General features: G+C 42.6%; 1 protein-coding gene across 1 annotated transcript in view; it reads right to left on the reverse strand.

Moving 5' to 3' along the window:
• The window catches only part of uhrf1 (ubiquitin-like with PHD and ring finger domains 1), a 39,218-nt gene extending 30,692 nt beyond the window's left edge, over positions 1 to 8,526 (reverse strand). Inside the window, exons 1-2 of the mRNA XM_068016567.1 lie at positions 8,174 to 8,526; positions 1,511 to 1,780 (exon numbers count right to left, since the gene is read on the reverse strand). Of these exons, the coding sequence (XP_067872668.1) occupies positions 1,511 to 1,780; positions 8,174 to 8,326 (423 nt within the window). The 5' untranslated portion in view covers positions 8,327 to 8,526. The remainder of the gene's footprint in view (positions 1 to 1,510; positions 1,781 to 8,173) is intronic.
• Between the last annotated feature and the right edge of the window lie 16,499 nt (positions 8,527 to 25,025).

A 25,025-nucleotide genomic window follows, 5' to 3' on the forward strand; every position in this document is an offset into this window, starting at 1 on the left:
GAATGTTTAAGCTGGTGGATGGGGTGCCGATCAAGTGGGCTGCTCTGTCCTGGATGGTGTCAAGTTTCTTGAGTATTGTTGGAGCCACACTCATCCAGGTAAGTGGAGAGCATTCCATCACACTCCTGTCTTGTGCCTTGTAGATGGTGAACAGTCTTTGGGGAGTCAGGAGGTGGGTTACTCGCCGCAAAATTCCCAGCCTCTGACCTGCTCTTTTAGCCACAGTATTTATGTGGTTACTCCAGTTCAGTTTCTGGTCAATGGTAACCGCCACCCCCCCACCCAGAATATTGTTAGTGGGGTATTCAGCGATGGTCATGGCATTGAATGTCAAGGGTGAGATGATTATATTCTGTCTTGTTGGAGATCGTCATTGCCTGGCACATGTGTGGCACAAATGTTACTTGCCACTTATCAGTCCAAGCCTGAATGTTCTCCAGATCGTGCTGCATTTGGACACAGACTGCTTCAGGATCTGGAGTTGCGAATGGTACTGAACATCATACAATCATCAGCAAACGTCCCTACATCTGACTTTATGATGGAGGGAAGGTCATTGATGAAGCAGCTGAAGATGGTTGGGCCTTGGACACTACCCTGAGGAACACCTGCAGCAATGCCTGGGGCTGAGATGATTGGCCTCCAACAACCATAACTATCTTCCTTTGTTCGAATAAGAGGTTGCAGAACTAAAATTTTAGCTCCGTTTTTATTTCCAGGTTTGGAAGCATCTGTGATGAGTATTTCCAGAGTTTTCTGCTTTTATTTCATCTTTCTTTAATACTAGGAATGACTCCAGCCAATGGAGGTGTCCCCCGATCCTCATTGATCTTAATTTTACTAGGACTCCTTAGTGCTAATGTGGTCAAGTGATGATTCAGTTCTTTTGTCCATTTTTAGACCAAGGCTGTAATAAGGGCTGAAGCCAAGTAGTCCTGGCAGAACCTAATGAATTTTCTTGAGCAGGTTATTGATAAGTGCCGCCTGATAGTACAGACGACACCACTTTACTGACGATGGAAAGTAGTCTTATGGGGCTGTAAATGACTGGATGGCATTTATCTTGCTTCTTGTGGACAGGACATACCTGACCACGTTTCTACTATCAGGTAGATGCCACTGTTGCAGCTGTACTATAACAGCTTGGCTACAGGTGCGGTTAGATCTAGAACACAGGTCTTCAGATGTACAGATAAGTATCCGCACTGATTTCAAAGAAGATCATAGATAATATTCTAATATATTAAAGAGCTGAAATGACAAGCCAAATTTAACATTTCATGCAATTTGCTGGTGAGATCCTGCAATTATGGCAGTTTGTGATTGAGAACAAACAGGCTCCAACAATTGAAAAAAGGTGAATTCACTTGGTGCAAAACCAGGATTTTCCCCAAGAGCAGCATTATAGATTGCACCTTAAAATAGAAGATACAACTACTTTCACAATACACCGTTACTGCTGATCAGTTTAAAAGTTCTACTGATGAGCAAACAAAGACCCCATGCTCACCTTATATAAGCCAAACCCTGGGTCAACAAGATCAGGCTGAGTGGATGTCCCTGCCTGGCCATCCAATTCCATAGCAGCTTCACCATTGTTAGAGTTCTTGTCAGATTCACTTTGTGCAGATCCACATCCAGAGTCTGTATCAGAGAGCTCTGCATCCTTTTCTTTTCTCATGTTGCCTTTTGATACAAGTTGATCAACCCGGCGAATAAGCAGCTGAATGATGTCATTAAGTCCCACGTTATAATCAAAAAGTGAATGGGCATCTTCCATCTAAAAAGGAAAAAGAAAGGAAGTTAGACAGCCGCTATGAACTATCTGAATTGAGGCACTGCTTTTATCTTTTCGTATCTACAAGTTACATCCTGTGGTAATTTTGTATATTTTATCTCACCAAAGTACAACAGTTCCAACCATATAAAAAGTTACAGCAATGAAAGCTGGGGGGGTGGGGGGCAAAGAGAGAAGATGGTTTTCTTCTTATTTGTTTAAAAAAAAAGGCCATACCAACTTCAATGGAAAATGCAGTTACTCCATGAAAGTAACTTCCATTACCAAACACTGTCCCTGTCTTTTCAAAAAATCCAGAAGTTAAAAAACTAGCAGCACATTCACAAACACCTCAAAAACACTGCACTTTTATCTACATAGACAAATCTTCTGCTATTAAGATGCAAGACAGGAGGAAAACAATGCAACTGCACATCCTCTGAAACATCCTCCAACTAGTACAGGTAACATTTGGGAGTACTGTCAGGCAGCAGACTCCAGACATTTTACAGTACAACTGTCACTTTGGAAACTCAGGACTGTTCGCTACAATTGGCTTTAATGCACCAAGTTAAGGACAGGAAAATTTACTATAATTCCAGCACCACATCAACTGGCACCATAGAACCATACCCCTACAATGAGCTAACAGCTTCAGAGACAAGAGAAATAGAGAGGGGGGGGGGAAATAAAAAAAAATCAGCTGGCAAGTAAGCCTCCTACCCAAATGAAATCAAGAAATTAAATGCTTGTCAGACTAGCAAGTTCAACAGCTGACCAGTAGAACAGTTCAAGAGCCAATGCAACATGTGGCCTGCTTATCAGCTGTTTAAAAGCTACACTCACTACTATTTTGAAGAGCACTGTGCAGAATACGAGTTGTAGCTGTCCTGAGGGGCATTGTAGGATAGCTACCCTAATTCAGCTTTGAGCTCACAGAGCTGAGATTTTTGAAATGAGTTGAAAGCAATGAATTAAGCACGAGTCCAGTGAAAAACTCATCAGTACAGCCAGTAGAGTAGTTTGGGAGTGTAGCCACTGTTGTAATGTGGGAAACCTGACAGCTAATTTGCACATAGCAAAGTCCAACAAGGATGCAGTCCATTCCTCAACTCTAACATTGCTCAACAACAACTTGCACTTATATAGTGCCTTTAACGTAATAAAACGTCCCAAGGCGCTTCACAGAAGCACGAAATGACAAAATATGTACCGAGCCATATAAGGAGATATTAGGTCAGATGACCAAAAATTTGGTCAGAGGTAAGTTTTAAGGAATGTTTAAAATTAGGAAATCGAGGTACAGAGGCGGAGAGGTTTAGGGAGAGTATTCCAGAACTTAGGGCCTAGGCAACGGAAGGCACAGCCACCAATGGTGCAGCAATTAAAATCCAGGATGCATGAGGCCAGAATTAGAGGAGCATAGAGATATCTTGGAGGGTTGTGGGACTGGAAGAGATTACAGAGACATGGAGGACAGGCCAGGGAGAAGAATTTTAAGGATGAGAATTTTAAAATCAAGACGTTGCTTGATCAGGAGCCAGAGAGCACAGGGCTGATAGGGGAACAGCACATGGGGAGCAAGTTTTAGGTGACCTCAAGTTTATGGAGGGTTGAATGTGGGAGACCAGCCATGAGCGTTTTGGAACAGTTAAGTCTAGAAGTAACAAATGCATGAATGAGCAGCAGATAAGCTGAAATAGTGAAGTCGGGCAATGTTACAGAGGTGGAAATAGGTGGTCTTGGTGATGGTACAAAAATGAGGTTGGAAACTCATCTCGGGGTCAAATGTAGCACCAAGGTTGCAAACAGAATGGCTTAGTCTTAGAATGTCACCAGGGAGAGGGATGGATTTGCTCGTACTTCTTTCAATTTAATATACTGTCTTCACTGTTCACAATGCGGTCATCTCTACACTGGGGAGACCAAATGCAGATTGGGTGAGGAACAGCGCCTCATCTTCTGATGAGGTACTCTACAGCCTTCTGAACTCAACATTGAGTTCAACAATTTCACAGCTTGACTGTCAATTTTTTTTATATTTTATTTTTTAACCATGTGCCTGTCTTAAACTTGTTTTCATGTTTTTGCTTTTGGATAGAGCTGTTCATTACTCTGCCATTAACACTCGTTAATACTACAACTATTAGCTCTCCTGTTGCCTTTTGCTCGGTGACATCTCTGTCATTTATTCTCTCCTACCCTCTGCCCTATCACAGACCTTCCCTTTTGTTCTTCTTCCCCCCCCCCCCCACCTCCTCCTGCCTTTCACTTTCTCAAAGTCTACTACATTTCCAACCTTTGCCAGTTCTGATGAAAGGTCACGGACCTGAAATGTTAACTCTTGTTTCTCTCTCCACAGCTGCTGCCAGATCTGAGTATTTCCAACACTTTCTGTTTTTATTTTATATTATAGGGATGGAGTTAGTGGCTCGGGAATGGAGTTTGGAACGGGGATCTAAAACAATGATGAGCAATCAAAAAAAGTGGTCTGGAAGGTTAGTAAAGAAACAAAATAAATGCTATATGGTTAAAAGGTTTGCTGAGACCATGGTAATGTGATTGCTGGTATTAAACATAGGCTACAATGTTAATGACCTTCAAAAAGAAATTTCAGTGTTTGCTCCATCTAGAAATCTTTTCCTAGATACACATCCCTTGAGATGAAATTGAATGACGACCATGATAACTTTAAATCCCATGAAAAGTGGCTTAAGTCAGGAGACTAATATTTATTATATGCCTGTTGGCTGTAACGAGTATTTTAACTTCTGCCAGCATACTTTAAACAAATGCTGCACATAATGCTTAAACCATGAATGCAAATACAGTGATATAAATGAATGACATGAACACACTCGATGGAACATGAAAGGTCTTGTATGAGCCTAAAGCTTTTGTAGTCCTGAAAATTGAACCTCCTGGTGTAAGATTAATTACCCTTGGTTAAATAGCTACTATTTCACAAATCTTTTTCCACTGCATGAATAAGCTGTTTTTCATTTTTGGTACAATATTAACAAATGTATTTTCAATTAACCCCCCCCCCCACCCCTTCACAAAAAAAAGTAAATCATATCTGCCCTGATAGCACTACTGCATTATAAATTACCTTCCCACACAAGACATCCATACATTCTTACATGAAAAACAATCAACTTAAAAATGTTACCAGCAGATGGAAAATACTAGAATGACTGTATACATAGAAATGCATCAGTCCGAGGGGAGGAGGGTAGTTGAAGAGATAGAAAGAACCCACACAATTTTAACTAACATTACATGAGACAGTGATAAACTGCAAACACAGAAGAAATGCATCATTCAATGATAAACATTACAAATGTTAAATGTACTTGCCCAGTGACAAGTCATCACTCCTCCTATCCTGGTTTGAAACACTTCATTGTCACCAGGTCAAAAATCCTGCAGCTCCCTACCCAACAGCATTGTATGAGCACCTTCACCACACAAACTGTGGATCAAAAAAAAGACTCACCACCACCTTTGCTGGTCAATAGGGATGGGCAGTAAGTGCCGGCCTGGCTAGCGATGTCCATATCCCGAGAATGAATTTTTAAAAAACAATGTTGATATTTTGTGCATCCCACAAATATGACAATGTTCCCATCAAATTATCGCTGTATTCAAAATGCCAGTAATTACAACCATATATAAATACAACTATTGCATACTAACTGAAAAAAGGAATTTAGCATCGTACTATTCATCCTTTAGAACTTTGAGCTGCAAAATATTTTTAGAACTTTCCAGTTTGGTTTAATTACTTACGCCAATCTTCCTCCTCAGAGGGATTTGGGCTGGAGGAGTGGTAATGTCACTGAACTATAATCCAGAGGCCCAGGTTAACACCCTGGGGACTGCAGCTGGTGGAATTTAAATTCAATTAAAAAAAAAATCAGCATTGATAGCTAGTCTCAGTAATGGCGCCATGAAACTACCATTGATTGTTGTAGAAACTTATCTGGTTCACTAATGGTCCTTTAGAGAAGGAAATCTGCTGTCCTTATCTGGTCTAGCCTACATGTGACTCTGGACCCACAGTAATGTGGTTGACGCTTAACTGCCCTCTGAAATGGCCTAGCAAGCCACTCAGTTGCCAAGGGCAATTAGGGATGGGTAACAAATGCTGGCTTTGCCAGCAACACCCACATACCATGAAAGAATAAAAAAAAGTTAATGTCTTGTTGGAAAACAGTTCCATGGATGTCAGCTGAGTAAATTGCCATTATTCATGCCAGCATCGATAGGAAGAGTAGACAGTTGATTTGATTAAAAATACTTACATTGATAGAATGCCTTTAATGACCACACCCCAAAGTGCTTTACAGTCAACCAAGCACTTTTGAAGTGTAGGCAAAGTTGTAATGTAGAAATTGCAGCAGCCAATTTGCGCACAGCAAACTGCCACAAATCGGATTGCGATAATGACCAAATAATCTGTTTTTGTGATATTGATTGGGGTATAAATATTAGCCAGGACACCAATAATAACCTCTGCTTTTCTTCAAAATAGTGCCATGGGATCTTTTACATCACCTGAGGGGGCAGACGGGGCCTCAGCTTACGAAAGACATCACCTCCAACAACGCAGCGCTCCCTCAGTACAGCATGCAGATTTTTGTGCTCAAGTCCTAAGAGTGGGACTTGAACCCACAACCTTATGACTCACAAGCATGAGTGCTACCAACTGAGCCACAGCTAGCAATTACAGTGAACTTTAGGTACGTACAGTATATCCAGCAGGAGGGTTGTCAACAATCATAAGCTGGTGCCCTAACCTACTTTCCCCTCCTTAACCTGGGTGCCTAAACCAATAACAATGCCCAAAAAGCTTAAATTAACACAATTTACCAAAGAATGAAGCTTCCACCTTTTGATATGTACACAATTATTCAGGAGACAAACTTGACAATTGTACCTTTTATTCAACTCATTTAAGTTTTAGTTAATTCAGTTTGTTGAACCATATGCCCTGTTAGAATACCACAAACAGGGATTACGGGTAGGTTAACAGAGACACACAAGCCTCTTGTACCCCAGTAAATATCAAAAATGCAAGTTATAGGCGAATTTGACTAATTTAGGAACAAATTTTCAATATGCTGTTTGTCCCATTGCATATTTTAAATCAATTGGGAACCAGTTATGATTTCCTAGAACATAGCATGAAACGTTTAGAATTCATAGAGAATCAACAGTCCATAAAGATGAACTTCATATATTGGAAATGTCCCTCTCTAGGTGGCGCTCAAACACAAAGATCCTTAATACAGTTAAAAGCCCTGAACAACGCTAAAGTATCACTAGTTTGTTTAACTACAATATATATTTTAAAATGATATATTTATTTCTCCGCATATTAGCTACTATAATGGCAGTAAACTAATACACCAAACTAATTGACTCTAAACAATTAGACCGCAGGACAATAGATGTACAGTTCGGTATGCATCCTTTATTATGTAACTGAGAAATTGTCTTTGAAGAGTGGCGCCAAATGAAACTTTCATACTTCCCAGTCCTTGCATGAAAGTTGTTGATCGTTGTTCTAAACGGGATGAAATTAATAAAAATCCTTTGAGTGAATGCACAAAAATGCAATCGTTCAGGGAAGGGCACATTCTCAACTGCGTTGAAATCAATTCCCGAAACAAACTGAATGACTTAGAATAATCTATAAACGGATGCAGAGCATTTAGCGCCTTTTTGTCCACCCAATGGCTCCCGCGCAACCAAACGCGATATGGGTAGAGCGTCAAGCCGGTGACTGACAGGCCAGGTAGCCAATCAGAAACAGAACAGCTGGACACTGGCCCGCTCGCCAGAACGCTCCGGCCAATGATGGCGCGATAACTAGCAGGATAGGTTGCGGTGTAAACACCCCGCCTCCGTGAACAGTAGGAAGGATTCTCGCTATGAAGTTTTAAACCATTTAAAGTTGATTTAAAACTGAATTATAATGGCGGGGAGCGATTGATCAAGCTGTCGAAAACGATGAGTTTAAACATCTCCCTATTCAATAACTGATGCCGATCACTTGTTGAAGTGAGCCCCATCCCCGAGGATGAAGAGAAGCCCGGCTCAATCGGTTATTACCCCTTATAGGAGGGGTGGGGTGCGGGGGTTAAGTTCCCTTCTCCAGGTATTAACCCTCTCAACGCCAGTTTGCATTTCTTGTTGCCGGAATCGTCTGAACACCCACCCCGGAGCCCTGACTCATGTTGCCAGCGTTTAGCCTTTGTTCCCGGTGGTCCCACTACAGGAAAAGGCGCTCAGCGCCCTCCTGCTACCTTCCTCCCACCACCACCCCCCACTCCCTCCCTTATATATCCTGGTGCTTCTCCCACACCGCCATCTCCCCTTGCAAAGTACCTGCTTTCCCCGATAGAACAGCCGCTGGCGATCCACCTCCACCCCGAACGCTTCCCGGATCTTTTCCCTCAGTTCCTGCACCAGAGTCAGTTTGGAGAGTCCATCAATGTGCCGGGTCTCCTTGCCGTCCATGGTCCGCACCTGGATCCACATCTTCAATCACTGAAGTGCTCACTTGTACAATGGTGAATAATGATAATCAGAGCGGACGCGCTGGTCTACCCCCAAGTCTCCTCACTGCGGGGGGAAAACGAGAGATTGGGGGGGGAAACTTTCCCGCGAATTCAGTTTTTTTTTTCTCTTGAACTCAACGGATCTTCTCCGCGCGCGCAGCGTCCGATTCAAATCCGCGCTCTCCCGCCTTGCGCGAACCGCCCCTTCGTCTCCCGCCTATTGCAGCGCGCGCACTCTAGCCCTCCTCCTATTGGACGGAGATGGGAGGAGAAAGCGGAAAAAGCACGCCTCCGCTCCGCCCAATGGCGTAGTCAGTTACGCTGATGACCTCAACACGTCAGGCGAAGGTGTTTGCTCCGCTCTGTGAGGGGCAGCACATTGGCCGCGGGCGGCGCGAACGAAAGCGCGTGAGATTATGCCTTGAAAATTAGGCCAGCTGAGCAAAATGCATTATTTAAAAAAATTTACGTGGTGTTGGTTTAAAAAAATGAACTTTAGAACGAAACGTTTACAAAACATTCCTCGCGTGAAGCGTAACAGAAGTGACTTTCCCCTTACACCATAAGAATATAAAAACAAATGGGCATTCATGCTTTGGCGCTAAAATTGCAGGTTCCTTTTCTAGCTTGGCGGGAAATGGAGCTTCCCAGTGAGTCAGAGGTTGAGCCACTCAAACCGCACTCATCCTATTCCAGTTACTTGTAGGCGTCATTCAGAAAACTGAGCAGAACGCAAGCTTTTGGCTATGCCCCTGGCCAGTGTTTGACTCACAACAACTTATTCAGAATTAAATTATTCACTTCAAAATATGGGAGGGGGTAGGGAATTGGCTGATTTCCCAGTTCTTCTGCGAGTAGTTTTTAATCTGTTTTTGTGCTAGAAATTGTGAATTTAACAGTCGTGCGCTTCTTCCTTTGAAATAGATTGATGGTGAGATGTAACACTGCACTATTTGAAGTTACTGTTTCTGTAATAAGGAAGAAATGCCATTTTGGTACACAAGCTGGTTACAGAAGGGTACATGAGGAACATTAACCCAGCTACAGTCAATGCCTTCGGAAAAGGGAGAAAATTACAGCACATACAAAAAATGCCACTTCAAAGCAGCAGCTGAATATCGCCCTTTCAAAATGGTAAAGCTATCAGCTATATCTTGGAGGGTTGTGGGGCTGGAGGAGATTACAGAGATAGGGAGAGGCGAAGCCATGGAGGGATTTGAAAAGAAGGATGAGAATTTTGAAATCAACACGTTGCTTGACCTGGAGCCATTGTAGGCGACATAGGGGGTGATAGGTGAATTAAAGCCTGGCTACCCAACCCGAACCTGACTAGACCCAACGACGTATGTCGGGTCGGGTCGAAATTCCGAGTCCAACATTTGAACTTGGGTCGGTTCACACTGGACATTGCTTCCGGGAAGACACAAGATCAGGCTACCCATGATTCCCCACAACTCCAGCTGCAGAAATAGCCTGCTGCCGGAACAGATGAAGGAGATTCGGGTCGGGTCGGGTTAGGCGCGAAAAAAAATTTAAGGGGTTGGGTTCAGGTTGGCTGTGGTCGGGTCAGGTTTTGATTTTATACCCGAGCCCGGCATTAAGGTGAATGGGACTTGGTGCAGGCAGCAGAGTTTTGGAAGTTTACAGAGGGTAGAATATATGCGAACAATCAGGAGTGCGTTGGAATCGTTTAGAGGTAACAAAAGCATAAATGAGGATTTCATCAGCAGATGAACTGATACGGCAGTCGGACGATGTTACAGAGGTGGAAAACGGTGGTCTTAGTGATGGTGCAATTATGAGGTCGGAAGCCCATTTCGGAGTCAAATATGATACCAAGGTTGCAAACAGACTTGTTCAATCTCAGACTGTTGCCAGGGAGAGGAATGGAATAGGTAGCTAGGAATTGGAGTTCGGAGTGGGACCGAAAACAATGGCTTCAGTCTTCCCAATATTTAATTGGAGGAAATTTCTGCCCATCCAATACTGGATGTCAGATAAGCAGTCTGATAACAGTGGAGGAATCGAGAGAGGAGGTGGTGAGGTGGAGCTGGGTGTATGCAACATACATGTGAAAACGAACGCTGGGACTTCAGATGATGTCGTTGGGGGGCAGCATGTAGATGAGAATAGGAGGGGGCCAAGGATAGATCCTTGGTGGACACCAGAGGTAACAGTGTGGGAGCAGGAATAGAAGCCATTGCAAGTGATACTCTGACTACGATTAGATAGATAAGAAGGGAACAAGGCTGGACGGCAATGGAGAGGCATTGGAGGAGGATGTAGTCAACCGTGTGAAAGGCTGCAGATAGGTCAAGAAGGACAAGGAGGGAAAGTTTACCTTTGTCACAGTCACATGTGATGTCATTTTTCATTTTGTTAAGAGCTGTTTCTGTAGGATGGCTGGGGTGGAAACCTGATTGGAAGGATTCAAACATGGAGTTCCGGGAAAGAAGGAACGGATTTGGGAGGTGACAACATGTTCAAGGACTTTGGAGAGGAAAGGGAGATTGGAGATGGGGCGGTAATTTGCGAGGACATTGGGGTCAAGAGTTGTATTTTTTGAAGAGGGGGATGATGACGGCAGATTTCAAGGAAAAAGAGACAACATCTGAAGAGAGAGAACTGTTAACAATATCTGATAACATGGGGACCAGGAGGGGAAGTTAGGTGGTCAGCAGTTTAGTGGGAATAGCAGGAGCTGGTTCTCATGGACTAGATGAGCTCGGAGAGGGCATGAGGGGAGATAGGAGAGAAACTGGAGAAAGATGCGAGTTTCAGGTTAGGGCAGAGAGGAGCATTACAGGAAGTTTGGCCTGGTGGGCTAGTGGAAGGGAGAGGACACAGCAGAGGCAGCTGATCGGGTGGTCTCGATCTTTGTGACAAAAAAGTCCATGAGCTTCTCACACATTGTTGGAGGTGAGGGTGGAGGGAGCAGGGGAAAGGGGTTTAGCAAAATGGTTTGCAATTCAGAAAAGAAGCCGGGGCTTATCTTTGCATTCCAGGATGATCCTGGAATAGTGAGCAGTTTTAGCAGATGAGAGCAGGACTCAATAGTGTTTCATGTGGTCCAGCCAGATCTGGCAATGGATGGCTAAACCAATTGTCCACCATATCCTTTCAAGTCTGCATTCCTTGGATTTAAGGGGATGGAGATGAGGGCCATATCGGGGGAACAGCCAGGGTAAAAAGAGTAATGATTTTATTACCCCAAAATCTATTTAAATAAGGGCAGTGGCTATTTACTAAAATGGGCTTCCCACCAATTTTATAAATTAAATAGCATGTTTTTATTATTTGGAATGGGCTTGGTGAAAAGAAAATTATTTGGCGAGATTTAAGCTCATTCAAAACCCACCCCCTAGAGTTAAAATCAGGCCCATTGAAATAAAACCGTTGACCACTTGATGGTAATGATGTTGCTCATTTAATCCATGTGCTTGCATAAAGTGGTTAGTTAAAGCTGCAGATATTTAACAGGTTTGTAAGTAAATTAAAAAATCAGACAATTAATCTAAGAGGTATAACATTTATTAGGAACATAAAAGGAACAAATACAACATGGTCCTACTGAAATGTATGAATAAAATAAAAGCACTGGGCACTATGAATCAATGACACAGCAAATATATATTTGGTTTATTCATTAAACTTTATTGTAATAATTATGATTTATTTCCATCAGACTGTCTTATATTACACATAGAGATTATATTTTTTTATATTAATCTATTTAGAAGTGGCAGAGCTCAGCAGTAAGGCTGAAGAGAAAATGAAATGTATTGGCCTTGGAGGAATGCATCTCATGAAATAATGCGGAGAGCAGCAGAATGGGGCTGTGACAGGAGCCATGCTACTAGCAAAAGATCAGGACAGAGGTAGAGTGAGGCCCTAAGCCGGGCCCACCAGGATGTCTAAAAAGGGAGAGAGAGATAGGCTGTCACAGTAGGAGTGGGACACTCCTCCATTACCCCCATCACCTTGTCTCCTTCCCATGGCACCTTCCCCTGCAATCGCAGGAGGTGTAATACCTTCCCTTTTACCTCCTCTCTCCTCACTATCCAAGGACCCAAACACTCCTTTCAGGTGAAACAGCGATTTACTTGTACTTCTTTCAATTTAGTATACTGTATTCGCTGCTCACAATGTGGTCTCCTCTACATTGGGGAGACCAAACACAGATTGGGTGACCGCTTTGCGGAACGCCTTCGCTCAGTCTGAAAGCATGACCCTGAGCTTCCCATTGCTGGCCATTTCAACACACCCCCCTGCTTTCATGCACACATCTCTGTCCTGGGATTGCTGCAGTGTTCCAGCAAGCTCGGGGAACAGCATCTCATTTACCGATTAGGCACGCTAAAGCCTGCCAGGGTGAACATTGAGTTCAGTCATTTCAGAGCATGATGGGCCCCCCTTTTTATTTTTATTTTTAGTTATTTTTTTCTTTTTTATTTGTTCATGTTATTTTTGTTTGTTTCTACTGTGCCTACCCACTGTTTTTTTTTTCATGTTTGTGTATGGGGCCAGGCCTGTTCATTTGTCTGTCAATTAACACCCTCTCTGTACTAACGCTTTGTCTTTCAGCACATCATTAACATACTGTTTGCCTTTGCTCCATGACCTTCTGGTCAGTTATTCTTTGTGACCTTGTCCTATCAACACCTTCTCTTTTGTTAACTCTTGCCCCACCCAACTTTACTTGCTTAAAACCTTTTACATTTCTAATATTTGCCAGTTCTGATGAAGGGTCATTGACCTGAAACGTTAACTCTGCTTCTCTCTCCACAGATGCTGCCAGACCTGCTGAGAGTTTCCAGCATTTCTTGTTTTTATTTCAGATTTCCAGCATTTGCAATATTTTGCTTTTATTTATTACAGTAGGAGTGGGAATGTGCAAGCTATGGCTCGGTAGCACTCTCACCTCTGAATCAGAAGACTATGGGTTCGAGTCACACTGAGGGAGCACTGCACTGTCAGAGTTGCCATCTTTTGGACAAGATGTTAAGCCCAGGCCTTGCTAGGTGGATGTAAAAGATCCCATGGAACTATTTTAAAGAAGGGGAGAGGTGCTCCCCCAGGATTGAGGCCAATATTTATCACTCAACTAACATTACTAAAAATAGATTTCCTGGTCATCATCTCACTGTGAGATGTGCGAATTGGCTCTCATCTTTCCTACATTGCAACAGGGACCACACTTCAAAATATTTAATTGGTTGTAAAGCCATTTTTCTGATGGATGTGTTCCTTACATTAGGCCTCAGTTGATGGGATGAATGGGATGCACTAGGTTGTGATCTAGGTTGTGATTTTTGTTGGAGGTTTTAGATTAGATTAGAGATACAGCACTGAAACAGGCCCTTCGGCCCACCGAGTCTGTGCCGAACATCAACCACCCATTTATACTAATCCTACACTAATCCCATATTCCTACCAAACATCCCCACCTGTCCCTATATTTGCCTACCACCTACCTATACTAGTGACAATTAATAATGGCCAATTTACCTATCAACCTGCAAGTCTTTTGGCTTGTGGGAGGAAACCGGAGCACCCGGAGAAAACCCACGCAGACACAGGGAGAACTTGCAAACTCCACACAGGCAGTACCCGGAATCGAACCCGGGTCCCTGGAGCTGTGAGGCTGCGGTGCTAACCACTGCGCCACTGTGCTGCCCTACTCAAGGGCACTGTGTACTCAAGGGCACTTGGCAGAGTGCATCTAGCTATGGAGGAGAAAGTTGCTGGAATAATAGAAATGGGATGATGGCACATATGGATAATTTTCTAGGTTTTCTTTTCCTGACTTGTTTAATTTTTTAATGTTTATGTTCTAAGTCTTATTTCTATGTGCATTTGCAGGGGTAGATGAGGAATTGTCACGGCAGATGAACCTAGGAATTTCTATGGCTGTAATGTCATTAGTAGATTTTTAAAATTAATTTTCACTGAAACTAAGATCAGAAGAAATTTCTTTATTCAGAGAGTTGTTGGAGCATTCATGATGCTTTACCATAGAGAGCGGTTGAGGCAGATTCAGAGAGCTGAAAACAGCGGAGGCTCTAGAGGAGTATAGAAAGTGTAGGGGGGTACAAAAAAAAGTAATTAGGAGAGTGAAGAGGGGGCATGAAGAAACACTGGCAGGCAAGATAAAGGAAAATCCCAAGCCGTTTTATAAGTATATTAAGGGCAAGGGGATAACCAGGGAAAGAGTAGGGCCCATTAAGGACCAAAGTGGCAATCTGTGTGTGGAGCTGGAGGATATAGGTGAGGTTTTAAATGATTACTTTTCATCTGTGTTCACTATGGAGAAGGACGATGTAGGTATAGAGATCAAAGAGGGGGATTGTGATATACTTGAACAAATTAGCATTGAAAGGGAGGAGGTATTAGCAGTTTTAGTGGGCTTAAAAGTGGATAAATTCCCTGGCCCAGATGAGATGTATCCCAGGCTGCTATGTGAGGCAAGGGAGGAGATTGCAGGGCATCTGACACAAATTTTCAAATCCTCTCTGGCCACAGGAGACGTGCCAGAGGACTGGAGGACAGCAAATGTGGTACCATTATTCAAGAAGGGTAGTAGGGATAAAACAGGTAATTACAGACCAGTGAGTCTAACATCAGTGGTAGGCAAACTATTGGAAAAAATTCTGAAGGACAGGATTAATCTCCACTTGGAGAGGCAGGGATTAATCAAGGATAGTCAGCATGGCCTTGTCAGGGGGGGATCATGTCTAACAAATTTGACTGAATTTTTTGAGGAGGTGACTAGAGGTGTGGATGAGGGTAAAGCAGTTGATGTAGTCTATATGGACTTCAGAAAGGCTTTTGATAAGGTCCCACATGGGAGATTGGTTCAGAAGGTAAAAGCCCATGGGATCCAGGGCAATTTGGCAAATTGGATCCAAAATTGGCTTAGTAGCAGGAGGCAGAGGGTGATGGTCGAGGATTGTTTTTGCGATTGGAAGCCTGTGGCCAGTGGTGTACCACAGGGATCGGTGCTGGGACCCTTGCTGTTTGTAGTGTACATTAATGATTTAGACGTGAATATAGGAGGTATGATCAGTACGTTCGCAGATTACATGAAAATTAGTGGTGTCGTAAACAGTGAGGAGGAAAGCTTTAGATTACAGGACAATATAGATGGGCTGGTAAGATGGGCAGAGCAGTGGAAAATGGAATTTAATCCTGAGAAGTGAGGTGATGCATTTTAGGAGGACTAACAAGGCAAGGGAATATACAATGGATGGTAGGACCCTAGGAAGTACAGAGGGTCAGAGGGACATTGATGTTCTTGTCCATAGATCACTGAAGGCAGCAGCACAGGTAGACAAGATGGTTAAGAAGGCATATGGGATACTTGCTTTTACTAGCCAAGGCACAGAATATAAGAGCAGGGAGGTTATGATGGAGCTGTATAAAACACTAGTTAGGCCACAACTGGAGTACTGTGTACAGTTCTGGTCACCACACTATAGGAAGTGTTTGCACTGGAGCGGGTGCAAAGGAGATTCACCAGGATGTTGCCTGGGCTGGAGCATTTCAGCTATGAAGACAGACTGAATAGGCTAGGGTGGTTTTCCTTAGAGCAGAGAAGGCTGAGGGGGGACATTATTGAGGTATACAAAATTATGAGGGGCATTGATACGGTAGATAGGGAGAAACTTTTTCCCTTAGCTGAGTGTCAATAACCAGGGGGCATAGATTTAAGGTAAGGGGCAGGAGATTTAGAGGGGATTTGAGGAAAAAAATGTTCACCCAGAGGATGGTTGGAATCTGGAACCCACTGGCTGAAGTGGTGGTAGAGGCAGGAACCCTCACAACATTTGAGAAGTATTTAGATGAGCACTTGAAACGCAATAGCATACAAGGCTATGGGCCAAGTGCTGGAAAATGGGATTATGGCAGACGCAGACACGATGGGCTGAAGGGCCTGTTTCTGTGCTGTATAACTCTATGACTCAATGACCATTGTCTTTTTAAGGGAAAGTTGAATAAGTATTTAAAGGAGAAGAAGGTAAAGGCTTGCTCGGATCTGCAATCGAGACACAACCCGAGCCCGACAGAACCTCATCCGAGCTCGAGCCCGACCCGATCCGAATCCTTCCATTTTTTCCCGCACCCGACCCAAACCGACCCGACCATCAGTTAACATACCATCCATTTTTCACTTTGTTCCTTACCTGCACAAGCTTAAAATAACTGTAGCAAAACCATCTTTAAAGTCCAAAAAGTAAATTAACATGACCGTCACTTACCTGAGGTTGTGATAAAGGGTGTCCAATCCGGCCCGGCCTGACCCGACCCGACCCGACCCAAGCCCGAATGCCAGACACGGAAATGCGACCTGACCTGACCTGAACCTGACACATGTCGTCAGGTCCCGTCGGGTTCGGGTCGGGTAGCAGGCCTTTAGAGGAACGTACCAGGCATATGGAGGGAAGAGGAATTTTTTTATTGCTTTAGCAAAAAGCCATCACAGACATGATAGGCCAAATCGCCTTTTTCTGTGTGGCAAATGTGTTTTGGGAGTATGGCATATGTTTTGGGAGTAACTAAAATTGAAGATAAAGGTTTTGGATAATATGATTGGTGAATAATGAAGGTAGAAAATAACCAATTAGAAAAAAGAGAACAGAGAGTTTAAATGCTTAATCATTGAAGAAGAGGAAATTTGACCAATGACTCCACAGTGATAATACAGATTACAAGCTCATACAGGACATACACAAAAAAAATTATAAAAGTGATACGGCACAGAGCACAGACATTACAGATAGATGACAAGGTAGCAGTTTGACAAGCGATGACATTGGACAACAAATTTAAATGTCATAAATTTTGCATATATTATATTACAAATGGGTAGTAATTCATTACATGTGAACATTCTTATCAGAGAATAATATTACACAATGCTAGACATTTAAATTGTACACTATAAGTACAGATTCGTTAAAAACAGGTACTTGATACGCATGGTCAACTTTATATAGAAATTGCTTCAGTAACAATGAGATTTTAACATTGTGGCTACAGATTTGTACATTATTCAAATTGATATATATTAGGAATTGGATATTAACATGCACAGTATAAATTATCACTGGGGACCAGTGCAATGTCAAGGAGCTTACAGGGTAAGATAAGGCAGAAAAGGAAAGCTTTTGTCTGACACAGAGATCTCAACACTACAGAAAGCCAAGAGAAGTATAGAAAGTAGAGGGGTGAAATCGAAAAGGAAATTAGGAAAGCTAAGAAAGGGCATGAAAGAATATTGCCAAGCAAAATCAAGGTAACCCAAAGATGTCTTATCAAAACATTAGGAGTAAGAGGATAACTAAGGAAAGAGTAGGGCCCATAAAAGACCAAAAAGGTAACCTATGTGTAGGGGCAGAAGATGTTGGTATTGTTCTTAATGAATACTTTGCATCTGTCTTCACAAAAGAGGGGGACAATGCAGATATTGTAGATAAGGAAGAGGGGTGTGAAGTATTGGACGTGATCACCAGAGGGAGAAAAGACATATTAATGGGATTAGCATCCTTGAAAGTTGATAAATCACCAGGGCGGATGAAATGTGCCCCAGGCTGTTAAACGAAGCAAGAGAGGAAATAACGGAAGATCTGATCATCATTTTCCAGTCCTCACTGGATACAGGTGTGGTGCCATGGATTGGAGGACTGCTAACATTGTACCTCTGTTTAAAAAGGGAGCGAGGGATAGACCGAATAATTACAGGCCAGTCAGTTTAACCTCAGTAATGGGCAAACTATTGGAATCTATTCAGAGAAACAGGATTAACTGTCACTTGGAAAGGCACAGATTAATCAAGGATAGCATGGATTTGTTAAGGGAAGATCTTGTCTGACCAACTTGATCGAATTTTTTGAAGAAGTAACAAGGAAGATAGATCACAGAATCGTGAAAGTGCTGAAGGAGGCCATTCGGCCCATCGTATTCACACCAGCTCTCTGAAAGAGCAATTCCCTTAGTTCCATTCCCCTGCCTTCTCCCCATAACCCTGCACATTCTTCCTTTTCATATAACTGTCTAATTCCCTTTCGAATGTTTCAATTGAACCTGCCTCCACCACACTCTCAGGCAGCGCATTCCAGACCTTAAACACTCACTACGTTAAAAAGTTTTTCCTCATGTCACTTTTGCTTCTTTTACCAAATACTTTAAATCTGTGCCCTCTTGTTCTCGATCCTTTCACAAGTGGGAATAGTTTCTCTCTATCTACTCTGTCCAGATCCCTCACGATTTTGAATACCTCTATCAAATCATCTCTCAACCTTCTCTTCTCCAAGGAAAACATTCTTAACTTCTCCAGTCTATCTTTATAACTGAAATTCCTTATCCCTGGAACCATTCTTGTGAATCTTTTCTGTACTCTCTCCAATGCCCTCACGTCTTTCCTAAAGTGCGACACTCAGAATTGGACGCAATACTCCAGCTGAGGCCAAACTGGTGTCTTATACAAGTTCAACATAACTTCCTTGCTCTTATACGCTATGCCCTTATTAAAAAAGCCGAGGATACTGTATGGTTTATTTACTGCTCTCTCAATCTGTCCTGCCACCTTCAATGACTTATGCACATATACACCTAAGTCCCTCTGCTTCTGCACCCACTTTATATTTGTACCCTTTATTCTATATTGTTTCTCCATGTTCTTCCTACCAAAATGAATCACTTTACATTTCTCTGCATTGAACATCATCTGCCACCTGTCTGCCCATTCCACCAACTTTTCTATGTCCTTTTGAAGTTTTACATTATCCTCCCCACAGTTCACAATGCTTCCAAGTTTCGTATCATCTGCAAACTTTGAAATTGTGCCCTGTACACCAAGGTCTAGGTCATTAATATATATCAGGAAAAGCAAGGGTTCCAACACGGATCCCTGGGGAACTCCACTACAAACCTTCCTCCAGCCCGAAAAATATCCATTAACCACTACTCTTTGTTTCCTATCACCCAGCCAATTTCGTTTCCATGTTGCTACCGTCCCTTTTATTCCATGAGCTATAAGTGTGCTCACAAATCTGTTGTGTGGCACTGTATCAAATGCCTTTTGAAAATCCATGTACACCACATCAACAGCATTGCCCTCATCAACCCTCTCTGTTACCTCCTCAAAAAACTCAAGCAAGTTAATTAAACATGATGAGGGTAGTGTAGTTGATGTGGTCTACATGGATTTTAGCAAGGCTTTTAACAAAGTCCCACCCACATGGCAGACGGGTTAAAAAAATAAAATCTCATGGGATCCAGGGAAGTGCAGCAAGGTAGATACAAAAGTGGCTCAGTGGCAGGAAACAAAGGGTAATTGTTGACTGGTGTTTTTGCGACTGAAGGGCTGTTTCCAGTGACATTCCGCAGGGCTCAGTACTGGGTCCCCTGCTTTTTGTGGTATATATTAACGATTTGGACATAAATGTAGGGGGCATGATCAAGAAGTTTGCAGACAACACAAAGGTTGGCCGTGTGGTAGATAGTGAGAAGGATAGCTGTAGGCTGTAGGAAGATATTGATGGGCTGGTCAGACGGGCAGAAAAGTGGTAAATGCAATTCAACCTGGAGAAGTGTGAGGTGATGCATTTGGGGAGGTCAAACAAGACAAAGGAATACAAGATTAATGGGAAAATACTGACAGGTGTAGAGGAAGTGCAGGACCTTGGAGTAAATGTCCACAGATCTCTGAAGGTAACAGGTCAGGTCGATAAGGTGGTTAAGAAGGCATCTGAAATCCTTTCCTTCATGAGCCGAGGTATAGAATATAATAGCAGGGAGATTACGCTGGAACTGTATAAATTATTGGTTAGGCCACAACTTGAGTACTGTGTGCAGTTCTGGTCACCTCATTACAGAAAAGATGCAATTGCACTTGAGAGGGTACAGAGGAGATTTACGAGGATGTTGCCGCGACTGCAAAAATACAGCTATGAGGAAAGATTAGATAGGCTAAGGTTGTTTTCCTTGGAATAGAGAAGGCTAAGGAGAGATTTTATTGAGATGTACAAAATTGTGAGGGGACTAGATAGAGTTGATGTGAAGGGCCTATTTACCTTAGCTGAGAGGTCAGTGACTAGGGGACATAGATTTAAAGTGATTGGTAGAATGATTAGAGGGGAGATGAGGAAAAGTTTTTTCACCCAGAGGGTTGTGGGGGTCTGGAACTCACTGTCTGAAAGGATAGTTCAGGCAGAAACCCTCAACTCATTCAAAAGAAGTCTGGATATGCACCCCAAGTGCCGTAATCTGCAAGGCTACGGACCAAATGCTAGAAGGTGGGATTAGAATGATGGAAAGTTTTTCGGCTGGCACAGACACGATGGGACAAGTGGCCTCTTTCTGTGCCATAAATTTTCTACGATTCTATTATTCTAACCCAAATAAAATGTCTTTCAGGGCTTTTATTGTTGACCTAATGAACACTGCTAATTTTTCATAAATTAATCATTTGCAGCACACTGCCTTGGGAAATATTGTAGAACATAGACAAATGATTGGCCTCAAATCCTGTCGCAAAATTGGCTGAAGTATAATCACTTCTGGAACACGGAAGTCTTTTTCAGAGCTGGCTTTAGGTTCAACCCCTACTCTGTGTTGAATTAGCTGAGAGTAGCCAGGAACTGTTACATACGAACATATGAATTAGGAGCAGGAATAGGCCACTTGGATCCTCGAGTCTGTTCTGCCATTCAATAAGATCATGGCTGATCTGATTGTAACCTCAACTCCACAATCCCACCTCTCCCCAATAACATTTCACCCACTTGCTTATCAAGAATCTATCTACCTCTGCCTTAAAAATATTCAAAGACTCTGCTTTGGGCTCAATGATTCTCCAGTGTCCCTTAGTTGGGGAGGGGAAAAACCGCCAGGACATCAACTCCTAAAAGCTTTTCAGTGACTCCCTTCTGCATGTAGGCTTAGCTGTGATACACCGCATAGTTGATTATTTGTCAGTGTTGTATGTGATTAACAGCTTGAGCAAGGTGCTACAATGGCTCATAGAACCATACTTCAACATGAGACAAGCGGGAGAAAATTGGGGAGGGAAAAAGTTGGTATGTTTTAAGCAGGAATTGATGACTAGCCAGTCAAATAGCTGGCATCAGCACAAGTGGCACTCCTAATAATTAAGTTGGTTTGTAAAATATTTCTGCTATACACTTAACATGCATACATCGCACTGGCGATAAGCTCACTTACCGATATGTGTTGGAACAGCTAAGGCATGAGTTTATACCTATGGTTCCCTCACAAGTTGAATTTGGAATCTCAGCTCTGCTGTGGCTATCAGACAGAGTGCAGGTCTTTCCCCATGGGAAAGCACACAGGGAAAACAATTCTACTTCTAATTGTACATTTTCGAATGGCCAGTTCAGAGTGGCACTGATGGGTGCTGTGAAGCAGGTTACCCCACTCGCTGTCTCAGGTGCAGATGATACATACCACAGGGAGACCAAGGAGGGAGAGAAAGTAACTCAGCAATGAATGTGGAGGGTCATAACAAACAATCTGTAAGTTTCTGAGCCTTTTTTGTGCCTCTGCTTTACTTATGTAGACAATGACTAATGGGTGGATTGGGTTTCCTTTTGAAGGTGTTATTGGACTTCAGACTCCTCATTACTGTTCTACAGTCATCTAATTTCTTTATTTTTACTTTTTATATCCCCTTTAGAAACAAAACTTTATTGTTAAAAAAGGACTGTTCTGTCTGAGTCATAGCACAAAGCACAAAGCTAACATTACTTATTTACAACCAATGCTTTGACTCAGTCAGTTGAGAAGACATGACAGATTTTCTCACTTTTACAGTTTTGTGCTTCATAAAGTTATCCAGTCTCTGTGTCCAAGTGAGTCACTGCCAATATGATTACAGTCTTTTTCTGTAAATGGCTACTGCTCTGTGCCAGTAAACATTGTAATAGATATCAGATTGTGTGATAATATTGTTCAGAAACTTAGCTTCACATAGGATTAGAACTAAATACTGAGTGCAGAGAAGCAAGAGACTTTCTGTAGTGGAAGAACATTTAATTTATCCACAAAGATGCTCATCATGTTTCAGACTAGGATCATTTAGCATACTCTTTTTCTCTTCAACTGCTTCATGGAAGCAAAACATTTATGGCTCTCTTTTCTCCTTCTGCCTGTTAACTGTTTCCCGACCAATGTGAACATATACATAGTTGTTGCTACTTAATCATCTGTGGACACAGGGTCACTTCCACATGTACACTGATGACACCCAGCACCACCTCTCCACCACCTCATGATCCCTCAATTAGCTCTATGTTGTTAGACTGGTTGTCAAACATCCAGCCTTGAATGATTATTACATCCCTCCAGTTCAGCACTGAAAAGCCTGAAGCCATTGTCTTCAGTTCCCTCCCAACAGAAACTGTGCTGTTGTGACTGATTCAATCCCCTTATGTTGAAGCAAGCATATTGATTCTATGCTAAGTTTTGGACCCCATATGCTCTCTACATTAGGACTGTTCACATCTGCCTTCACTCCTAACTAAGCCCGTCCACTGCAGAAACTCTTACATGTTGCTCTGTAACCTCCAGACTCAACTAATCTAATGCACTTCTTGCTGGCTTCTCATCATCTACTATCCAATTTCAAAATTGTCCAAAACACATGTATTAGGTACCTTACCAAGTCCCTTCCCAGCACCCATGTTCTCGCTACTTTGACCTCAAATAACTTAATTTTAAAATGCCACCATAACTTTAGCCCCACTGTAACTCCACAATCTCCTCCAGTTCTCCACACAAAAACCCCCATCCCCACAAACTCTCCATTCCTCTGACTCCAGCCTCTTGTGCATTCTCCCATTCGCTCCACCATTGGCGACAGTCTTCAGCTGTCTGGGTCCTTCCCTCCCTAAAATCCTTATAACACCTCTGTCCTTTAAAAACCCACAAAATTCAACTTTCCATCCATCCCTCCTAATTTTTCTTGGTGCGGCATTTGTTTTCCATACACTCTCGAAGAAGTAGCTGAGGACTTTTTTTAACATTAAAAGCCATACATAAATGGAGGTTGTTGTTAAGTAAACTTATTCAGAGTGCGACATATTCATGGTAAATCTTTATTAGGTTTTATATTAAATATAATGATTAGGGCTACAGGAAATATAGAGGGATTAAGTAGACATTTCCAGTCGATGAGCCAGCATTGTCACAAAGACTCCTTTAATGCTGTAATTTCTATGTTGCTTGCAGTTTTTTGCTACCTCCAATTTGCTACCTTCCTCTTCTGAAGTTGATGGCATATCTCGAGGTCTAGTTGCATGGGTGTTGGTGATTGTGTTAGTGGGTACTGCAAACAAAGTGTTAAAATACCACAGTCAATACAACCTGGCTTTGACATTTTGAAACAGATCATTATATCTGACTGAATATTAGAAGCAATGAATGGTACAAGTGGATTCCACTGTATTGTGTAGGACAGAGGTTCCCAAACTGTGGTACAAATATCCTTGGGGGTATATGAAACATCTCCATGAAATATGTGAGAAAAGTGCTCTAGTGGTGCATTTAAGGTCCATTGCAAACATTTAACCATTTTTCCCTCATTTATATTTTTAATTCATCAATGTTTCTTTGCATGTGTGTAAAGAAATAAAATGTTAGGATGCTTCCTGGTAGATGTTTGCTACGTCTGTTGTATTTTTCCAAAAGCAAGAACATGCGGTATAACAAGGGACAGGCTGCCAGATTTATCCCTGCGGACAGATCTCTGTGTTATTTGACCATCAGCAATCACTCGGCCCGCTCTTTAAGCTCCTAGCGTAGGTTGGAGGTCTCCATGGAGGACTCATCCTCTTCCAAACTACTTGGGGCTGGCAGAGTCACCTGGAGCAACACACCATCTGGAAGGAAGAGACCATCACCTCTACTTTCATGGCCTTTTGCCTGAAGAAGTGAGTCAACTCCCTGACTGCCAGTGGTTTCCTGAGAGTGCAGGACTCGCAGCTGGAAATGGACTTACAGGGTCTGGAGGAGCAGAGGTCTCAATTGCTCCAGCTTACGGACCTCAGCCACCAAACATGGGTTCCAGGAGACTCCCTGTATCTCCAGGCTGGCTCCTCGAGGGGAAGGATGAGGGAGTCTGTACAGCCCAAAAGGAGCCTGGTTCCTCTAGGACCTGTCACCACCAATCGGCGCAAAGGAGCCAGGAGGAGGAGGCAAGGGTTTCCGGCACCATATGATGTGTGCAGAGGTAAGAAATCAGCAGTTTCATATCTTTTTAAAAAATGCCCTCCATTAACAAAATATATAATTTACATTTTATATTGATGTGTGCATGATGGTACCAATATTCAGAAGGGTATTGTCTTGATGAAAAAAAAGTTCAATTGATTTGTGTGCAGATTTAACATAATAACTTGAATAGAATTTTGAAACAAAAGCTTGCATTCAATAGTGCCTTTAAAGTAAAGAAAAACATCCCAAGGGACTTCACAAATGGAAATTGACGGAGAAAGGGTTGCAAACCACGATCGGAGAGATTAGTGGGAATGATCAAAATTTGGCCAAAAAGATCAGTATTGCAGCTTTTAAAGGGACTAACAGAAATGCAGAGGTTAAGGGAAGAGTGGAGCCAACACCAGAAAAGAATCCACCACTGATGAGATTACAGGAGGGAGTAG

Source organism: Heterodontus francisci, chromosome 36, assembly GCF_036365525.1.
Source record: "Heterodontus francisci isolate sHetFra1 chromosome 36, sHetFra1.hap1, whole genome shotgun sequence".
In the NCBI taxonomy this organism is placed as follows: domain Eukaryota; kingdom Metazoa; phylum Chordata; class Chondrichthyes; order Heterodontiformes; family Heterodontidae; genus Heterodontus; species Heterodontus francisci.